Source organism: Nymphaea colorata, chromosome 2 (genome assembly GCF_008831285.2).
Source record: "Nymphaea colorata isolate Beijing-Zhang1983 chromosome 2, ASM883128v2, whole genome shotgun sequence".
Classification (NCBI taxonomy): Eukaryota; Viridiplantae; Streptophyta; class Magnoliopsida; order Nymphaeales; family Nymphaeaceae; genus Nymphaea; species Nymphaea colorata.
Window position 1 is genome coordinate 5,266,256 of NC_045139.1, and position 21,984 is coordinate 5,288,239.

The following is a 21,984-nucleotide window of genomic DNA, read 5'->3' on the forward strand; positions in this document are numbered from 1 at the left end:
TATTTCTATATCGATATGTTAGAAAAAATTTTCTCATTTACATACTGGTGCCTATTAAAATTTTAAAAATTTTACAATTAGTGCCTCTTAATAAGAAGTTTCCACTATAAAAGTTATTCCTATCAAAAGCAAAGTCTTTTTTTGTTTTTTTTGGCAAAAGGGGGTTTGCCTCTTGGGAAGAGAAAGAGTTGTCCTATCTTCATGATAAGACAGCCTACCAAATATGTACACACACAACCACATATAATGGATGGTTAAAAATTAAGAATCTATCACTAAAAAATAGTTGCCACATAAGTACTACCAATTATTTATGGTGCAAAAAGATTCATGGAGGTTTTAGTAATGATTGATTTTTAGAGCTTAGCTATCTAACAAGATTCAACATTTGGTGAATTTAATCTTTTCTATTTTTTATTGTATTTTTCATAACATTATTTTTATAAAAAATTGAACTAGAGAGATATTGAAAAGGAGGAACACTTCAGGAACTTTTATAATGCATTCCCATGGGTTATCTTCACTAGGAGATGGATAATGACTAAAATGCCTTTCAGAAAAGGGGTTTTATTTTTCACACTTTCTATAGTTTTTCAAGCTTTTTTTTTAGGTTGGGTTTGATGGCCTTATATAGCTAGGGCCTCACATTGCATAAAAAGGTGTGCTTTGGGAGATCCAAGGATTTAAGGTCGGATTGAGGTGGGGAGTCTTGACCTTAAATTCATGGATCTAAAATCCTAATAATCTCATATAATTCTGAATTTTATAAACAGGTTAAACCAACACAACCTTACTAAAAGCTTTAGTCTCGTATGGTTTTTCCAAAGGACCCCCATGAGAAATGGTTTATAAAAAGTGAGGGGGGCCTACATCAAATGACATTTTCTTTGCAAATTGTTCCTCCTTGTTGGGCCGGGTCAGGTTCCCTCTACCTAGGGGTAGAGGGAGGGGTGGGGCCGCTTAGGCCATGGCCCCACTCCAACTAATTGAAAAAAAAATACATTGAAAAAATTAAAAAAATTTAATTGGTATTTTTTAGATTCGAGTTCAGTTTGGTCATAACTAGATCCGAGATTGTACTGTTTGGCTCGTCCTGAAAAAAATCATGGCTCCGCCCTTGCCTAGGCCCAGAATATTTCCAACCTGTTAGGCTTAAAACGTTGCCTAGGCCCAGCCTGATGCTCAATCTTAGGCATGGTTGATCGTACAGTTATGGATCTCAAAACAATTGCATTGTAGATTTTGGCTACTTCCCCCAACCTTGTCATCAGTAAGAAGAAATAAACAGTCTAATTGATTGAAGACCATTATACTCTGATCCTATCATATTAGTGTGCCCTCATGAGCTGTTCTTTTTGTTAAAAGTTAATTAGTACTCATGCATATGAGGTAAGCTTGGTGGGCAAATATCATGGGGATAAGATTGATGTTGCTGCCACATGTCGGCAATATACAAGTGGTTCAGATTCTTGTCGCATACAATCATCAATACGAGGTAGTAACTTCATGCAAGCCAAAAGAGTCGTTTGGCAAATGAAAATAGTTTCTTTGTTTCATGAACTTGTCTTAAAGATTACACTTTGATTCATAAAGTGATTTGAGTTATGAAATAATTATAGGTAAGCAGAGACTACCTTCTAAAAGAGAAACCTAACACCACATTCCTCTTACCACCTAACACCACATTCCTTTTGGGGTGCAGGGCTTGCTTCGACACTGTGTAAAGTTAGGAAATAGTTTAAAAACAAGTACATAAAGCAATAATTAAAAGTACCGGCATTCTACATTTATCATTATTTTTTACTCAAGTTCTTACATGTAAATTTTTCTAAATCGTACGAGTGCTGCTGATTCCAGAGTTCCGGTGTTTGAGCTCAAACCCTTGAGCCTGCAGCTTCGTTTCACTATAAATAGCCGCTAAGGCAGGCACTTTGGCCACGGCGCCCCTCCATCACCAAAGTTAATGGCTTCCCTTTCCCGTTCGCTCATCCTCTTCCTCGTTCTGGCACTGGTTGCAACTGCTCTCGTTGAGCAGAGATCAGCAATTGATAGCCACCACAATCCTGATGAGACTGGTTGTGTTGTTCTTCCCAAGGGATGCGATCCACAGGCTGCACATGCTGGTCACTCGACCAACAGGAAGATGTCAAGCTTTCCCACTCCCTGATGATCAGTCGTCCTTCAGTTCCACCACCGCTGCTCCATGACTTCAGATCAGACCAAGTGAACCCACGTCTTTCCACTCTTAAGAATTTGTACTGCAGATATTTCATATATATATATATATATTAATATATATATAGCCGGCTGGCAGCCATGGCCATTATGTTGGGTTTGTTCCTGTTGTAAACGTGTTGGTCAATGATCTCCAATACTACAACTACAAGCATGGAGTTTCTCTCTCTTTCTCTCAGATGCAGGATTCTAGTCAGCAGTTTCGACCCCATTCTCCAAAGTGAGCCTTGAATATCAGCATAAAATAGAGAACAAAGCTGGACGTCAGGATCGCTTGAGCTAATTTTCTTATGTTGGTTGATGTCCAAGCTAGAGAAACAAAGCTTCCTTTCTTTCAAGAATGATCAAATGATCCAGATCCAAACTACATTATAACTAAAAAAAGTCAAAAAAATTACTTATCTGTTTTTTTTTTTTTTTTTTTATAAAGACGTCTCATTAATAACAACAAGATGAAACATTGATAATTTATTCATTATGAGTCTCTTTTTATTGAAATTTTTGTTACAACTTATGGTTTAATTATATATAATAATTATTGTTTTAAATTATTTATATGTAATAGTCGCCGTATCCGTACCAAGATTTTAAAAAATACTATACCTGTACTCGTACCTCCTTACCCATGTCCGTACCATTGTGACATATAAGTTAAATGATTTTACGCCCTTGAGAATAATATACAGCCGATATGGGCGGGGCGCTGATTTACGGACCATTCCATCTTCTTTAGTTAGATACGCTGCAACTCCAACCCTGCAACGTTGGTGTGATAGCTTTTGGTGTGATAGCTTTGCCCCTTTGTGAATGATGCCTCACGTGTCAACTCTTTTTCTAAAATAAAGTTGAATATATTTTTCCTTTCTTTTTTTTTACGTCCAAAAAAAGACTTCATTTTTTTAAAAAAAAAATCTCCAAAGAGTTTTTATTTTTCCTTTCTTTTTACTGCCATATGCATTTCATATTCACCCAATCATTATCTTCAATATGGACCCATATGTGGGTATCTGGTAAAGAAGTTAAAACTTTATAAAGGGAAGGGAGGAAATTCTTTTTAAATGAAAGTATTTGATAAAATTTTATCAAGACAGTTAGAGAGAGTGAGATAAAGAATTTTAAGAGAGAGACAATATAGATAGTGAAAAAGTAATAAAAAGAGCAAGAGGTTTTAAGAGGAAATTAAGAGAGAGAGAAATAAAAATTTATAAGTGAGTGGAAAGAAATAAAACCAAAAACTAGAAGAAGAGAAAGAGATTTTAATTGAAAAACTAGTAGAAGAGCAAGAGATTTTAAGAGAAAAATGAGAGAGAGAGAAAAATATTTTTAAGAGAAAAAAAACTAGCAAAAGAACAAGGGAGCGTAAGAGAAAAATGTGTGCGAGATGGAGAGAGAGATAAAGATTTTGAAGAGAAAGAAAATAAATAAAGAGCGAAAAACTAGTAGAATAGCAAAAGATTTTAAGAGAGAGAGAGAAACATAAAGAATAGAGAAAGGAAAATTTGTGAAGATAGATTTTAAGGGAATAATAAAAAAGATATAAAGATTCCAAGAGAAAAAAATGAGAAAGAGCGAAGAAAGAAGGAAGAAAAAATGATCTAACAACGAGATATTTTAAGCCCTTTTTTTTATATAGAAATTAAAATTTAGGAGGTAATTTTGAAAACTTTCAACTTCAATATTTTTATGTAAGAGAGAGAGGGACTTGTGCTTAAATCCTGTTAGGAATACACTTTTTTAAAGGTGGATCACTCCTTTAAGACTACACATAGGACAAACAATAGGTATTTTATCAAGGGAATGAAGATTTGAAGGATGTCAAAACGAATCTTAGCTTTCCTGATTTGGACAATCCCCAACCTCAAAAAACAATATAAAAGAAAAAAAAAATCCCACCACAAGCTCTCATCCTCATCGTTCATCAATCTATCAATAAAAAAAGCAACTGGCCATAACATGCACGTTATCTATTTGTAGAGATATAACGAAGGCATACATTCAATGGAAGGTATATATATATATATATATACATATATATATATATATATTTGAGTTGATCAAATAAACAAGACTTGGCTTCAATTACTCATGGCTGTTGTCTCTCAATAAGAAATTGCAAGAGCTCTCGTACATGACCATGGGGAGATGATCAAGGGAAGAGAAAGAAAAAATGAAACTACATGCCTCGTGATGGTATGTGTTGGGGTGGAACATTGTTCAACCCGATAAAAAAAACTTGCTGTATTGAGCTAGGCTAGGCTAGGCTGGCCCAACTCTGAGTCCTGTATTGGAGGCCTGATTCTGTTCAATGTACACATTTAAACCCCACCTCGCCACTTTGTTTTTTTTTTCTTTCTCTCCCTCTAAAATCTTTGTCGCCATAACGCCGACATTGGGCTTCCTTATTACGTTGATTCTTTTCAAAAAGTCTTCGGTGCATCCCCAAACGTCTCTTAAAAACTAGTGATGTGTCGCAGAAGGTTTTGAAGATATTAGAAAAGGAAACCTTTTAGTTTTAAATAAAAGTTGACATCGAACCGGCTACATGACGGACAGAAGCATGACGGTCGGACTCTGCCCAATAACTAAATGGGCCAGACTCGAACTGATAAGAAGACATTTATGAATGCATAGAGCTCGATTTCATTGAACATCAGGCCAATCCCACCCGACGTGATGCACAAGCATATACCTTTCAGGCAGCATTAAAGGCGTTGTAGTATGTGCTGAGGTAAGTCACAAGCGAGCTCTATTAGGATAGTGTTTTATAGGACAGTGGTTCCTGAGTGGGCATTATTCTCGTATTTTAGATAGGAAATTTGTGTTGGGCTGAGATACTGGAGAAAGTTTGACATAGAACCTACAAAAAGCGTTCATCCCGGGGCCTAGCCTACATTGGATTTTTTTTTTTTTAAGAAGCCCGGGCATTTGCACCAATGCCTCAGACGGAGGAATTCGAGACGATGGTGGATGTGCGGTTATCAATCCCAATGCTGACTTGGCCCGTAATAAGCGGAGGCTACCTGTCTCTGTGGCTCTAACAGATCCCTGAACTCGCTTTCTTAACATTCTTCATCGCCTTACCATTCTTTCTGCGTACATGTGTTTGCTTGCATGATATAAATAATTTTTCATTGTGAGAAGTTGTGATGCATTTGGATCCTTTGTGCGTATATGTGTTTGCTTGCATGATATAAAGAATTTTCCATTGTGAGAAGTGACGCGTTTGGAGGAGGACTACTTAAGATAGACTTTAAAACTTTTACCTGGCAAAATTTTATTGATTCTCTTACTAGGAAGACTTTCATAAGAGAGATTCATGTTTCGATTCATTTTTAGCCAGAACTATCGAACTTTGGGTTGTAAGTGCCTTCTTCAATCTTGTAGGGCAAGAGGCATTTGGGAATTGAACTAGCTACTGACTGCCGAGGTGGAATGCAAGTTCATACTTGTAAGCAATAACACATTGCACCAAATATGGTATTTTAGTGCACCAAAATTTTGTGGGTCAGTATGATTAATGACGAATATGTTCCTTTAAATAGAAAAAAGAAATTTGTTTTACTGATAAAACAAATATTTGAAAAAAAGTGAAAAGGCTCAAAAAGTAAGTTCTTGTTCTATAATTTCAAAGATGCCCCTTTTTCTTTTTCTTTGGCATATAATTGTTGCGTGCACTGGCGGGTGCACACATGACACAACTCAAACTCCTCTTTTGAGTCCCACCACCCCCTTCCTCCCTTTCCCTTGTACGTTTTCTGTATTCTTTTATTGTTTTCGACAATTTTTGTAAAATCATTGACAATTTGTCACTTAATTATATGTTCTCTCTCTCTTTCTAACTTTATCTGGATAAAGTGCCTTTTCATGTAACGTAAGAAAAGAATTGGAACTGCCTCGTCATTCACTTGGTAAGATGGATAGACTTTAAATGTCATTTTCCTTCTTCATGTCCAATTAAACCGTTCTCCAAAAAAAAAAAAACAGATATGGGAAAAAAAATTAATCTCTGATTAAGAAACAGATCGTCTTTGGATTTAAGAAATAACATCAGACTGGTTTCGGATTCTGATTCTGATATATATAAGTATCAAATCAGATATCGATTCAGATCAGATTTAGCTTTAAGTAATTACTCATATCCAATGCTCTTACCTTTTGAAAATCTTCTAGATACAGTTCAAAATTCGAATTCGGATTGTGAAACCAGATCTTGAGTTCAGATTCAGAGATAATATCTCTCAAAGAAACGGATATGGTGAAGAGTATACCCATTTAAATCTAATCCATTAATGTTAGAATGCTTTAGACACAAAAAGAAAGGAAGGCAGTGGGGGTCGAAGCACTTCCCGTTCCAATCTAAGACGTCATTGATGGCCATCTTCTTCTGAAGGAAAGCAACGGTACTGCAACTGAAAGACCAGCTGCTTGGAATGAGCTGTTGGTGATGATGATGGAGATAAGGCTGTCATGTTCAAGGGAGTCTCCAATTGTAAGAATGGACATGAAGGAGGTAGTCGCTGGGCTTAAAAGGATACCACAGAAGGTTTCTTCTTTCTAAAAGTCACAGTCGTAGCCCATAATCCAGTTGAGACCTGAGATCAAGTTCTAATTTATTTTGCAAATCAGCACACAAAGATGGAGAGATCTAATATTAATAAACTGATCACCACAGCGTTGTGCCTAAAGCCCAGCTCATCAATTGTGGTCGCCGGAGATGGCCGGCGACCTACGTGCGTTGCGGGCTTCATTTAACACGACGATGAATGGAGAGTGTTAAATTTTAACCACCAAAGCACGTGCAGTCGTGGTGGCAGTAAGTTCTGCGAATGGCACGACTGGAGACCCGTTGGAAGCCAAATGGACGCCGTTCACCAATTTAAACAAATGTGCGCCGACCTGCGGTCTCTCTCTCTCTCTCTCTCTCCCCTCCCCCCGAGTGTGCGCAGAAGGGATGTCATTTGGGAATGACAGAGTATGTGCAGAGGCTGATGGTGGCTGCCGCTGCCAGTTTCATCCCGTAGCGAGGATCGGAAGGAGTGGGATGATAATCTCTGACATAGGGGCGTCGAGTGTCTCCAGCATCTCATGGCTCACATGCAGATATCAGCAGGGGCTTCAACGCCATCGTCGCTTCTATTACTTTGTTCACCATTTTGTTGGGCTTCAATCTTAGCGATTTGCAGAAGACAAGGTCGGTCATCTCTTGCTCTCTTATCCATATGGCATTTTTGTGTTCTTTGTAGATATTTTGTTATATTATTCATTATCTCATGGGAGAATTGAGGGATCCTGCGTCAGATTCCTTTCTTGGTGTTTTTCTGGATGTATTTCATGGGAGATATACCAGCAGAGCGTCAATGCCTGTTTTCGATTCTCTTTTACTTGGTTCATCTTGCTCGTGGGTCGACTACAATGAAAGATAGCTTCTGCTACGATCATTCCCATGGAAAGGTCTGTGGTGGATAAAATCGCAAAGGTTGTTCCTCTTTTGGCTGCATACTTGTATAAGATAATAAGAGGAGGCAAATATTTTCAAGGGAGAGAGAGAGAGAGAGGGGGGGATCGGTATCTGTGATGCCGTGAATGTGCATCGCCTTTCTGTGCTTCCATCGTTCTACAGCCTTCCAACATGACGAGGTTCTTGTCAATGAGAAGAAGTACAAGAGAGCCAGGCCTCCAGAGCCAGGACTCCTTTCCTCCACTTGATTCCCTCATCTGTCGATGCGGAGAGCAAATAGAGGCGCCTCCCCTGCCCACTCGAACGCGATCTCATCCTAGATGACGAGATCGGAAGCAATGTCGTTTTCTCGCTTGTAGAGTTCTTCTCAGCCAGCCTCAAGGCATCTGGCCATTACAGACAGCCATCAAGAATGCCAGTGGATTTGTTCATGGGCAAACATTAAGGAAAAGTTAAAGAGAGAGACTTCCTCCACTTGACGACTTATGCTGGATAGACACAAGCAGAAAAATGGTCAGTGTTGCCGATGGGGGAGCACGGAGGTATGAGGATCAATCCTCTCTCTCTCTTGTTCAGAAAACCCTAGCTTCCTTCATTGCTGTGGCTTTGGGCTTTAAGCCGAGGAATGCGACAGATCTCTTTTGTGTTTTGTGCATTGTTTCTCATTGCGTCGCTTAAACCTTGTTGTTCATTGCTTCATGAGGTTATTTATACCTACTGAATTTGTTAGATATGTCGTGCATGAGTATGAAGTATGTGGCTGCCTTGGTGCAATTTTTAACTCACCAAAGCAAGAAGCTTCCTACTGAACTAATGGACTATGATTAAGTACATGGAGTGGAGCCTGAAGTAACTTGGGAAGATCACCAGAACATCAATAGATTCAATGGGCTCAATAATTGGTTTCATGAGCTTGTGCATGAGATGAAAGCCGCCAGAGTGTCATTTTTTTTCCTTTCCTTTTTGATTTTGTACTTTCTCTTTACTGTTAGATTTTTGTCCTTGTGTTTTTTTAGAAATCAGAAAATATGATAGTTGTCCTTTGTATCTACTTCTGGATTCATGTTCTTGGCGGGTAAATCGAAAATATCCATGTTGTCCTGCATATGTTCTTTTCTGAAGCTCCTGACGTTGTTAGTGGTAGTGGACATGAATCGTGTTAAGCATAAAAGTGTATGCATTTAGGATAGAGATCATTGTATTTGAGTATTTTCAAGGGAAGTTCGCATAGTGTTCAGATGGCAGATAAAATCTTCTTGCCCTGCACATAAAGAATGATTGCATCAAATATGAATTTGCGAAGACAAATGCAACAGATGTATACAAAGGTCATGCAGTCAAGTGTCTACAATTTGTTTTTAATGGCTGAAAGCCTGAAATGCAGTTGTCACACTTTCTTATCAACCACAAATTCTGTCTATCGCGAAAAGATGAAGAACTGAAAAGTTCAACAACCGAAAAGAAGAATATTTTCAGTGGAAGGACAAAAATTGATAAACAAAATTTCACAGGCATATAGTTGTTACCATTCCTTGTGGCCCATCTGCCTTGGCTGTCAAGGAAGCAGCATGGGGACTTGCTTGTCATGCTGCAATTTCTTAGGTAACTCAAGTGTTTGCAATTTAATGCTTTGCAGCTTATTAGGCTACCATTTCATATCTGCTTGTTATAGGCCATGAAATGAAGTACGGTGGTAGACACATCACTGGTCTGTAGAATGGGTAATGGTGTAAAGTATGAACTCTTTTATTATATCCATTTGCCATTTATGCTGTAGGGGAGCAAGGTGAAGTTTTTTAACCTGTTTGCACTTTGCAAGTTACATAAACTAAAACACAGATCATATAGCGCATTTAAGCAATGATGAGGCTCCTCTGTTTTCTTCTTGCTTTATCTGTTACATTTGTGCTGATATGATAATGTTAGAGTGCATTCAACTCACAAATCAGTTATATTGAAAGAAACAGATATTAGAGACTTTGCTTTGTGCATCAGTTGACTGTATCTAATTTTTGAAGTCTTGAACATTGAATATAAAAAGTAAATGTTCCTTCTGATCTATCTGATTAGTCCTCGAAATAAGGTTCAATCAAAAGCTCCATGAGGACCAATAAAGGCTCATCGCTGCATTTTTGTGATGCTCAAGTATCTAGTTTAGGTGTCATACATGATGGCCCAAAAAAAAAAAATACCATTTTTGCCACTAGCCATGGTAGTACATCCCTAAACCTTAACAACAAATATTCCTGGGAGACTTTAGAGTAAGCAAATTGTCATTCGTTTTGTGGAGGTTTGTGTAATGGTTTCCCCTCTATCCATCTTTAGCTGCCTTAAGGCCTTAACTTGAATATCTGGATCCTTGTCTCATAATAAATTATAATGGCTTGTCACATGCTAAAAATGTTTTATCATCTCAGGGGCAAGTCTATAAGGTGAAAATTTATTTTTCCAGGAGTTTACGTCTGATCATCTGCAAGAGGCAGTTTTAGCTATCTTACCATTCATGATAAGGTCGTCTAACGCATTGTGAACAAGTTTGTACATGCCAAACTGTAAGCATGAAAGAACATAGAAATTTGATGTTACAGATATAGTGTAGCTTGTTCGTTTGGTTCAAGAAAGGCATGTTTAAATTCTTAATGCACAGATTCAGTTCATAGTCTTTCAACTCTACTAATGTATCTGACCATATAGGAGTATTATAAATTTCAGGAGCATAAAGGTTTAAAACTACTGATTTTGCAAGCAAGGTTTAAATTCTTTTGGATAGAAGAATATGTTATGTTATGTTGTGCTTTAAAACTACTGATTTAGAGCCTAAGCTGTACTCTAGTTTTACATACTTAAAGAAATTGTTATGCAATTGGTCTAGAATCTAGAGTTGTTACAACTCTTACTCTCGTCAAATCTAATAATTTCAGTTAAATATATCATATTACACTGACATCATGTTCACCTCATGCTTTTATCCAGCATTACCAATCAACTTCTATTTGAAAATCTACTATCTATCAATGTTATGTTAGTGCCGAAATATATTTTGTATGTGACTATGCATCAAATATGTTGTTCTTTAGCAGGGGGTTTTGGTCTATTCTTGAATTGAAGCTTGTAATGGATCCAACAAACCTGACATTTTACATACTGAAAGAAGTATTGCTGATATTGGTTTTGACCGAGCATTCTTAAAGATATTTTTCTGTGCATTATGTTCTTTTCTCCACCTTTTCTCTAGTCCTTAGAGTTTTGCAATCAGTTTCACAAGGCCTGTTTTATTTCCTGACAATTGTGCAAGAGATATTTGCTCTTTTGGCTGGTACATTTCATAAGCTTGGTTTCGACTGCATGTTTTGGTCCTATGTGGGACTAATTTTCTGGATGAACCAATTGTTTGTCTTCTTGTTTCAGTTTCTAATAAATTGAAGTATTTTAGAGCAATTTTGTCATATTCTTTTTTTCTTCTAAAACCATTTCACGGATCCTTGATCTTGGCTGTAAGTACTCATTTTTTTCATTCAATCCTCCATTTTTTGTTTTGTTTGCAGGAGATCATGATCTTAGCTTTCTTCATGATCTATGAGTTGGATTGGGGATTTAGCCATTTAGGAATTGATTCTGAGATGAAGATTGCTTTATCTTTCTCTTTTGTTTTCTGATGACAGAAAAAATAGGAGCTTTCTGGGCAGGCCAAGATTTGCTTGCCCAAATAGAGTACTATATGTCTCTACTAGTTATTTGTCAGTCGTGCAACATAGTTCTGCTTTATTTATGAAATGTCCCTTACTCTACTAGAGATGATATGTTCTTTCACATGCCCCTTTCCATTAGTCTTAAACTTTTTGACTGTTTGGATACAAGGCTAGCTAAACTACATGAATATGAGAGAACTAGAATTGTTTCTGGTTGAATCAGATGCTAAGCTGCTAATATGAGAAAAATAGAATTGTTTCACCAGACTAATCTCTGGGATTAATGACAATTATTGCACCAGAAAATTTTCTAGATATGTAAGAACGTGTTATTTATTTATTTTCTCTATTTTGACCAGAAATGGCTTGTGGAGCTTTTTGATAAGAAAGAATCAGGCGTGCTCAAATGACACTTATTTTTAAATATGCTTATGTAACTTTTTTATAATTTTGAATTGTATAAACAATATCTTTTATAGAATAATTACTTATTTTTATGTTCTCTCTCTCTCTCTCTATATATATATATATATATATATATATGTAAATGTAGAATAATTACAATGGCCATGACTTTTTCGGTTTTTCCATGGCTAATGTACAAGTAATTTTGGCTGTTGCAAATAATGGCCACAGCCAAAGGTAAAACCATGGCTAGTGGTCTAGGTAAATCATGGCTGGTTGATGCAATAGCCACAGTCACAAAAAATGCAATTAAAAAAAAAAAACCTAAAAAAAATTCGATAAATATGATTGCCATTTAAAACATAAAAAATGTTAAAAATGAAAAAACCTTAAAAAAATGTGTTTTTCTCATTTTTTTAAGCTCTCCATATTATGCCCGAGAAAAACCTCCCTGTTTAAAACTCGAGGAAACTTTTTGTGACTATGCTTCAAAACCATGACAAAATGTTAATAGCCACAAGGGCTTTCGCACAGTCACCTTAGTTAACAGCCACAAGAAAGGCCATGGCTGAAAATACTTTCGGTCACAGTTTTTGGGACTATTAGCCATGATTTTAACTGTGGTTAATGACCCTTTTTGTTGTAGTGGTCTCCATCCATGAGAGTTGCAGGGGAGAATGTTGGTTATCTCCCTCAATCTCTTGTCAATCTCTCAGGAAAATTGATGGATCGGGAGTAAGATTTGTTTTATGGGGTTTCAGGGTTTATTTCGTGGGAGATATCTTACTTCATTCTGATGGCTTTCAATCCTTGAAGTTTTTAGGAGACGAAGTCGGTTATCTCTCTCTTTCTTGTCCTTGGTAGCGTCGCGTGCAGCATTGTAGGTATTGTGTTAATTTATTAATAATCTCACGGGGTAATTGATGGATCATAAGCCAGACTACTTTTTTGGGGTTATGGGGTTTATTTCATAGATGATGTACCAACAAGGTTTTAACGGCTCAACGTGACCTTGTTTCTCTTTCTCGTCTATTTACAGGAGACAAGGTTGGTTATTTCTCTCTCTCTCTCTCTCTCTCTCTCTCTCTCTCTCTCTCTCTCTCTCTCTTGTCTTTTCCAGTATTGTGTTCATTGTAGGTATTATGTTAATTTGTTAATAATCTCATGGGAGAAATGATGAGTTCTGAATCAGATTCCCTTTTCCGAGTTTTGGGGTTTATTTCATGGAAGCTCTCTTACCGCTTCAACAATGACTTTTTTGTTTCGTAATCGGTATAGCCTCCTTTTTATGTAGTTCTTGCTTTCCAGATCGCAATAATCAGGAACTGAAATGGGTATTTCTACTTCAGTTGCAAGAGATGAAATTCTACATCATCATCTCAAAGAGGAGAACAAAATGAATCTTCGATGTGTCTTACTATTGTCACAAAGACTGCAATGTTTACAAGTTATTGTGACAATATCACCAAAAAACTGGTGAAACGAAAAATGGGAATTCATCCCACATTTGAAATGGATACTGTGATAATTTTTTCTAGATTTTTTGTTCCTTTTTTAAATCAAAACATTCTTTGATACATCTTAAGCTTTATTTTCATTTTTGTCCATTTTAGAGTTTGAAGAACTATTTCTGAATATCATTTTTGTTTGAAATTAGCAGAAAGTCTATCTTGGACTCCTGAGATTTTCTAGAAAAAAGATCCTTTTAGTTGATTCCAGAGAAATCTGTTGGTGATGAAAACAGGAGAAATGGTATTTGTGACAATGATGTTAGCAAGTAATTCCAGCTGACTTTGATTTTGGAATTTTCCAGGCTTGTATAATTCTTTTGCCCTTTCAAATATCTTTTTTATATGATTTACTTACTCCTTCACTCATCAGCAAGCATCCAGTTTCCTTTGTCGACTGTTTCCATGGTTCCTGGCATTCCTGTTAATCCAACACGTGCCCAAGCAACCTTTGAAAGGTCAGATCTTATAGTGCTGGATTAAGTTAATTATATTGTGAATATAAGTTTGTTCCACCATTTTTCTTTCATTTGGCTTTCTTTTCTAGTACTCTCCCTGTACAAATTTTTAGGCCCTTTACTCTGCTACTTCCCCCTTCTCTTATGTAAATTCTTCAGCTTGAGCCATTTACATTATTAGTCCTGATTTTATTAAATATTGTTCATTGTGGTTCATTTATAAAGAAACACTATCCTTGTGGTTATGATGGACAACATGCTCAACTTTCACAAATTAATGGATGGCTCCATAAAATTCTTCTCTCGGAGTGGGGAAGAAACAAATTCAAGATTTCCATATTTGGTAAAGAAAATCAAGGAGTCATCCAAAACAAGCAGCAGAGACTTATATTTTGGATGGGGAGGTGATAAGTTCTTTCTTGATGGCCAAAAGTTTTTACAGTTTGTCCTCTTCCCATCTGGTTGATAGAACAAATTTTGCTCCATGGATATCTTTGTACTTTTGCTGTTCCAATTTTTCTTGCAATTGCTGTTGGTCACCAGTAACGAATTGTTACTATCCAGTAAAACAGACTTAAAAAGTGAGACAGATGCATGGACCCCTGTAATGTAATGTTCTATGAATCTACCCCAAATTTTGGGGCAGAATCACTAGACAATAACAATTTGTTATTGGTGCCAAATGGCCCCTAAAGGACTATGATTGACACATTGGTGGCTTAAACCTTTTCAAAGATGAGTTTGTCACTATGAGCCATGGGGCAATCTAGTAACTTCTTTTTGCTTAGCACTTGATATAAAAAGTATTCTGGAAGGTAGAACGCTTACTGATGAAGTTTGTGGTCCCTTATCACTTTATTTAAAAAGTCTTCTGGATGGTCAAATGCTGCTGCTGTAAGTTTGTATCACAAAAACTTTGGTAGTAAAAGAATCAAATATTTTCATAAAGCCAACCAGAACAAAGAATGCTTGTAATAGATAAGTAGTCATAACACTTGTACTAAATAAGTAATCATAGCACATTAACATGTTGAGATTATGTTATAGGTTGGATTACCTGTGCATTTTGAATCATAACACTAGTGGCTCTTATAGCAATCAAAAATTAAGGTTTTCCATAAAAACAACCGGCATTGAAGAAGTTATGTATTAATTGAGTCATAAACACATTAGAATGTCGACAATATATTTAAACTGTCTTTGTTCATGCATTTAGAGTGGTCTGGTTTTGGTTCCTGAGGTATGTGGTCTGTGATATGCATATAGTAAAACCAGTACCGAAATGAGTGTGTGTGTATATATATATATAAAGGGAGAGAGAGAGACTTGTTTTTATTTTTTCATTCCTTACATGATAACTGAAAGGGACATTCCTTCTTGTGGTGGGGGAGGTGTCGGATTGAGGTTAGAGGGAGAGAGAAGCCTTCAACTTTTTCTATTACTTCTTGAGCTGTAGCAATACAGTTGCAAATGACCGTGAGAGTGCCTCCTCATCTGACAATATAGTGCAGATACTGAGGCCACATATTCTTTTAGAATTCTTCTGCATTTGAATAATGATTTAGTGCTATTTACCAATTATTATGTTGAAAATAAAATTTAAATTTAAGCCATTAATATATTATAGTCTTTGTTTCCATAATGAGATTCTCATGTTGGCTGGGAATTTTTTATTTTCCTTGCTGTCTCTTTATAGCTTGAAGGTGAGAAAGAATTTTTTTAAATATTAAAAAAAAATCTTCTTATGTGTTAAAATTTTGTGAATAAACTTCATTCAGGCTTATGCTTAGCTCTTTCGTAAACGTTTCTGTACAATTTGTGCTTTAACAGTTTGAGTTCTTTTGTTTATTGGAATTTTTTTTGCTTATCAAGTGGTTTTAGTTGGCCGAAAAAATGGGAATAAGATCAAGCCCTTTCAGATAGGTGCAATCCAGTGGCGATATTATTATTATAGTCCTAAGCTGGTCAGCTGTAGCAAACATGTCCTTGTCATCGAAGGTGGTAGCATTGGGTATTGGTATTTCTTTTCATCTGAAACTGAGTTTCTCTCCATGGTCTTTGGAAGTGGAAATAAAAATTTACTTTTGAGTTTTTATGCGATTCATTTAACCGGACAACCTTTTGTTTTTGCAGCAAGTTGATGAATGTTCAAAACATTCTCATCAATCGTAGTTCACTGGTAAGAATATCACGCATTATATGCAACAATTTTATTTAGCTTTTCCTTTGGTCCTAATATGTGATTGATGTTATGATCTGAAAGCATCTATAGTGCAGATACATGTGCCCTTTTTTATGTAGTTCTCAAGGCAATTTTTTTTGGCAACTTAAAAAATTGAATGAACTAACTCCTTTTGGGTCATGATTATGATATTGCAAGAACCTATGAAGTACTTGAATCACCACAATATTTTTCAGAGATATGATAGAGAAAATATGGATTCACACCCTCATGGGTACCGAACTGCACTGTATTTGTTTTATAATAGGGTAAGTTACTAACAACTCGTAGAACAAATGCAATAATAATACCCATGTCAGAAAGCATATTTTTACCCATACCCACAAATATTGTGATATTTTTGAAAATATCTTGACATTAACAAAAAATGAAAAACTAGTTGATACCCATGTCATTATTACATTTTATATTTTAACAATACATTTTCTAGAATTCAATTAAAGTCTTTCTCTCTCTCTCTCTCTCTTCAATGGTCAAAACTGAAAAACTAGTTGATTTTAACACCAATCAGTTGGAAAATAGTGATATTTTAACACCAAATATGGAATTTTGTGTGTTGTCTGACATAATAAAATGTGAGCAAAAAATACTGAATCAGATAAAGTGTCAAAATTGGTACTTTAAATGTTACAACACTTATAATTTAACCAATGGAATGAAGATAATTCGGATCTGAACTAAATCTGATTTGACAGGTAATACAGTCAGCTTTTTTGCACAGCAGAAATGAGCTATGTGTTGCTCTTTTATATTCATTTTGCCCAAATCTTTTTTTTTTTGCTTTGGTAGCTTTATTTGGGACCAATCATCATGCGAATTGTGGTTTACAAATGTCAATTTTATAATTTTTCTCTTTGATATTTCATTTGATTTCTAGTGATTGGTTTTGAACCTTTCGTCACTTGTTAAATGTTGTCAAGTCTTCGAGCATTTTCTCTTGACATATCTAAGTAATTTTTGTTTTTGTCTTCACCCTAAAACATAATAAAACATTTGTAATTATCTATGGACTTTTGTTGCTCTTCCATATGTTAATATGCCACATTGTTTCTATAAAGTCAGTATGTTTGAACGAATTTGAACCTTCAAAAGTTCTTTGATGATACTTTTGTTGGTGCATGACTTTACCAGAACTCTTACGCACTTGCCTTTTTTCATATTTTTTTATCTGATAAATCTGATATGCTATTTTGCCTATGGAGTTGGAAAAGCATTGCAAGCTAAGTTTCACACGCTCCAATTTCCAAATGGTGCCACACCCATGTCAACATGGTGTGGGTGCAGGTGCAGATTCACCCCCAAGGCAGCACTGAACTCCGTTTGATTGAGTTTGGAGCGGTCAGCCACACAAAGATTTGGATGTGGAGTTGTGATTTCGGTTGGTTTTGGGCCTGGAGTTGGGATTTGGATTTAGGCTTTTGTGCACAGAACAGAGATTTGGACCTAGGGAGCTCTTAGGCTTCTCTATATCAGCTTTATGAAACAAAGTCTATACCCAAAAATTCTTGAAACTTATTTTTGACTTAAACAAAACTCTAGATCCAAATCAAGGTTCATGCCCAAATCTCTGTTTCATATCTAAAATAGAGCTCCAAATTTATATCCAGATCCAAACACCAGCCCTAGACCGAAAATAGATCCTTAAACCCAAACCAAATCCAAATTATAGCTCCAGATTGAAAATGGATCCAAATTTTAAAGCTGCATCCATAAATACCAGAACTTGGTCCAAATCTTAATTCTTGACTCGTTTGATTCCTTCCTTCAATCCAATTCAACCCAGGTATAGATTTTGATAAGAACCTTAAAATTATATTTGAATTCAGGTAAAAAGAAGGAATCGGATCTAAATTAATTTTAGACTGAACAAAAGTTTTGGATCTGGGGATTTGGACCAAGAACTCAGATCCAAATTTTGAAGACTTCACTCCAATACAAACTCGATTGAAAACCCAAGATCCAAAATATGTATACCAATCTGATAATGGATATTACTCACGGAGCTGCTCTGTTTTAGGCATGGAGCTGGGATTTGGATCAAGATTTAGATCAATATTTGGATCTAAACCTCTATTTTTGGAAGTAGAACAGAGATTATCCAAAAAAGGCATCCGAACCTGATTAAATGACAGCTTCAATAGATTCATATCAAAATCCGAATTCTAAAACGAATTCACAAGTGGAATCCAGATTCAAATGATAGATAACATTAGATTCATATCCAAATCAAAATTCTAAAACCGAATTCACAACCGCACTTTAGATCTAAATTTCAATTCTGGACTCATTTCATTTCAATTTGTCCCTTTCAATCCCATATAAACTCAATCTGGATCTAGGGTCATTTGGACCCAGATTTTAATACCTTGTGAATCCAATTATTTTAATTCAGATTTCGATCCAGGGCTTTTTTTTTGAAAACAGAGATTTGGATCTAGGGATCTGGACTAGAACAAATAATTGGATACATATTTTGATCGAGACCTTGATCAATCCAATACTGTGATCTAAAGCTGAAATCCAAAAATATATCCAAAACTGAAAATGGGGATATTCGCCATGGATTAGGATCTTTTAGATATGAAATTCAGATTTGGATATGAACCTAATTTGGATATAGGAGGCTTAGATCCAAATGAAAATTCTAAAATCGAATTCACAAACGCTCTTTAGTTGCAAATGTCAATTCTGGACTCATTTCATATCTAGGGTGATTTGGATCTGGATTTGAATACTTTGTGAATCCAATTTTTTTAATTTGGATTTGGATCGAGGGCTTTGTTTTTTGAAAACAGAGAGATCTAAGGATCTCTACTAGAACTAATAAATGGATCCATATTTAGATCTAGACCTTGATCAATCCAAAACTGAAAATGGATCAGGTTTGAATTAGATGGAAGACACAAATTGGGCTCAAGGGATCTGGATTTTAATTTGTTGTGAATCTGGTTTTATTGTTTTAGGTAGAAAAATTAGATTTGGATTTGGATTTGTTTTGTTCCCTGAATCCAAACTAGATTCCATTTGCAGCTCTAAATTAGATCCATATCCAAATCCAAATTCTAAAGCCGGATTCACAACAGAACTTTAGACCCTGATCGGGCCATAAATATCCAAATATGATATGGATATTCGTCACTGATTTGGATCTTAAACTTGGATATAATGTTCAGATTTGTATATGAAGCTCAAATTTGGATCTAGACCTTGATCCAATACGAACTCGATCGAAACCTAAAATCCAAAATATATATCCAAAATTATGAATCGAATTTAGATAGGAAATTCAGATTTGGATATGAACCTGAAATTGGGGTCGAACCAATCAATAAATTCTGGATCTGGTTTGAATTGGATGGAAGGCACAAATTGGGCTCAAGGGATCTGGATTTGAATTTGTTGTGAATCTGGTTAGAGGATTTGGACAATTGTTTTAGATAGAAAAATTAGATTTGGATTTGGATGCAGGGTGCTTTGTTTAATGCATGAGTTGGGATCTGGATCTAGGAGTTTGGACCTGGAACGGATCCCTGAATCCAAAGTACATTCCATTTGGCAGCTGTAAATTAGCTCCATATTGAAAATCCAAATTCTAAAACCGGATTCACAACAGAACTTTAGACCTTGATCAATCCAATACTCGAGCCATAATATCCAAATCTGAAGTGGATATTCGTCACGGATTTGGGTCTTGAATTTAGAGATAATGTTCAAATTTGGATATGAATTTGGATATAGAGGCTCAGTTTTGGGCAAGTAGCTGGGATTTGGATGTATTACTTTAAGGCATGGTTGGGGGTTTGGATCTACATTTAATCTAAAGCTCTATTTTTGGAAGTAAACAGATTTTAGATCTAGGGATTTGGACCTATACATAATTGGATCCAAATAGGTCAATTCAGATCAAAACAGAACCCTAAATCCAAACCATCCAAGTTATATCCGTATTCAAATCCAGTTTCTAAAACTGGATTCACAATAGAACATTAGATCTAGATCTTAATTTGTGCTTTCACTCCAATACAAACTCGATCCAAACCCAAGATCACAACAAAACTTTAAATCCATACCTAGATCCAAATATCAATTCTCGACTCCTTGTTTGGTCTATTCTTTATTTGGATCATATTCCTTCTTTTTACCCGAATCAAATCTAAACCGAACAAAGATATCGATCTAGATTTTGGATCTTGAGATCGGGTTTGAATTGGATCCAGTTTTAGAATTTGGATCCATTTTTTATACAGATTTGGTTTGGGTTTAGGGATCTGTTTTTGATATGGGGTGACATTTGGATGGATTTGAATCTAGAGCACTATTTTAGATATGAATGAGGGTTTGGATTTGGATCTCTGTTTTGGCAATGGACCCTGATTTGCTTCAGGCTTTATATTAATTTCAAGAATTTTTGGCTATATACTTTTCTTATAAAGCTGATCTACAGAAGCCTGAAGGTCCTTAGATCCAAATCCAGTTCTAGGTCCAAAACAGTCTTAGATCCAAAATGCACAAAAGCTCCCTGAAATGGTTTTAGAAGAAAATAAGAATAGGACAAAGTTACTCTAAAATACCAAAAAGACATAATGCACAGAAGGTGGAACTCTAAGGACTAAGAGAAATTGATTGCAAAACTCTAAGGACTAAGAGAAAAGGTGGAGAAAAGAACATAATGCACAGAAGCTACACTACGTCTGTAACATCAAATTTCTATATTCTTTCATACTTACACTTTGGCATGTACAAACTTGTTCACAATGAGTTCGACCTTTTCATGAATGATACCTGAAACTCCTGGAGAAAATAAATTTTCACCTTATAGACTCGCCCCTGAGATGATAAAAAATTTTTAGCATGTGGCAAGCCATTGTATTCAAGTTAAGGCTTTAAGGCTGCAAAAGATGGATAGAGAAGGAATCATCACACAAACCTCCACAAAAGAATAAAAATTTGCTTACTTGAAAGTAGATCAAACATAGACGAAAAGGAAACTGATCACCAACAAAGGCAAATCATCCTCTGGTTCAAATGGAGCTGAGATTGTTTCACATAAAAATTTGGTGAAAACAGTAATCTTAGAGTAATTATGGAGCTGAATTGAGCCCGATTCAGGGACTAAGAACCAACCTGCACCAAAAAAAAAAAAGAAAAAGAAAAGAAAAAGCATCAATACCATCCAGAGAAAATCAACTAGAAGATTAAACTAGTATCAAGATCCACATGCCTATAGCTTTAACGACCAAAGGATTGTTGCACGAGCTTGGAAATGATTCATGGATATAGAACCATACTGCCTTCATTACCAAAGCTGCTGCCCTTTTAGATATTGAATCCAATTGCATTACTTTAATGTCCTTTTCTCCTTCACATATAATTAATCACCTCTTTGAATGATAGCTGTGTTTTCTGAAAAGTGAACCATACCTGATGCTTGGCAAATTTCTAATGTCATATCTCTTGAAACTTGAAAGTGCCAATGTTCCTTGCAAAGTACGAAGCACCACTCCTCTGTGTAGATCACACCAATAAACAAGATATGTCATAAAAGACTTGGTCACAATTAGCATACATTATATATATAAATGCCAGATTTTTATTACATCCCAGTAGGATAACATACTCAAATTTTGGTTTAGTTATGAATGTATATCATCATGACTGCATACAATCATAATATGTACATGACTGCCTGCATTGATAATACTATTTAAACACTGGATCCTCACTTCAGCATTTTCCATTGTCAAATGGGCTTGCAACGACCAGCTGAGGGAGGGTCTGATCTTTGGATTTTGAAATATAAGTGATCTAAGATCAAATTTTGTGGACTCTAAAACAATGGAGTATAGAAAGCATCTTTTATTATGTAAACACAAAAAAAAATCTGCTTGACTTGCATCTTGTTTTCTAATATAGCAGCATATTTTTGGAATTCTGAAAAATCTCCAAGGAATATTCGTTCTTAAGATTTAGGGATGTACAACCATGGCTA

At 35.8% G+C, this 21,984-nt stretch overlaps 1 protein-coding gene across 5 annotated transcripts in view; it reads right to left on the bottom strand.

The window, feature by feature from the left end:
* LOC116248637 (uncharacterized) overlaps positions 1–21,984 on the bottom strand; it is a 32,520-nt gene that overhangs the window by 7,805 nt on the left and 2,731 nt on the right. For 2 of the 5 annotated variants that reach the window (XR_007572401.1, XM_031621542.2), the window contains exons 2-3: positions 21,417–21,500; positions 20,664–21,119 (exon numbers count right to left, since the gene is read on the bottom strand). Coding sequence is in view for 4 of the 5 variants with exons in the window: in XM_031621542.2 (XP_031477402.1) it covers positions 20,962–21,119; positions 21,417–21,500 (242 nt within the window). In the remaining variant the exon portion in view is untranslated. Of the gene's footprint in view, positions 1–20,663; positions 21,120–21,216; positions 21,309–21,416; positions 21,501–21,984 lie in introns of those variants that run through there. The other 3 variants (XM_050075833.1, XM_050075832.1, XM_050075834.1) reach the window with 3 other exon arrangements.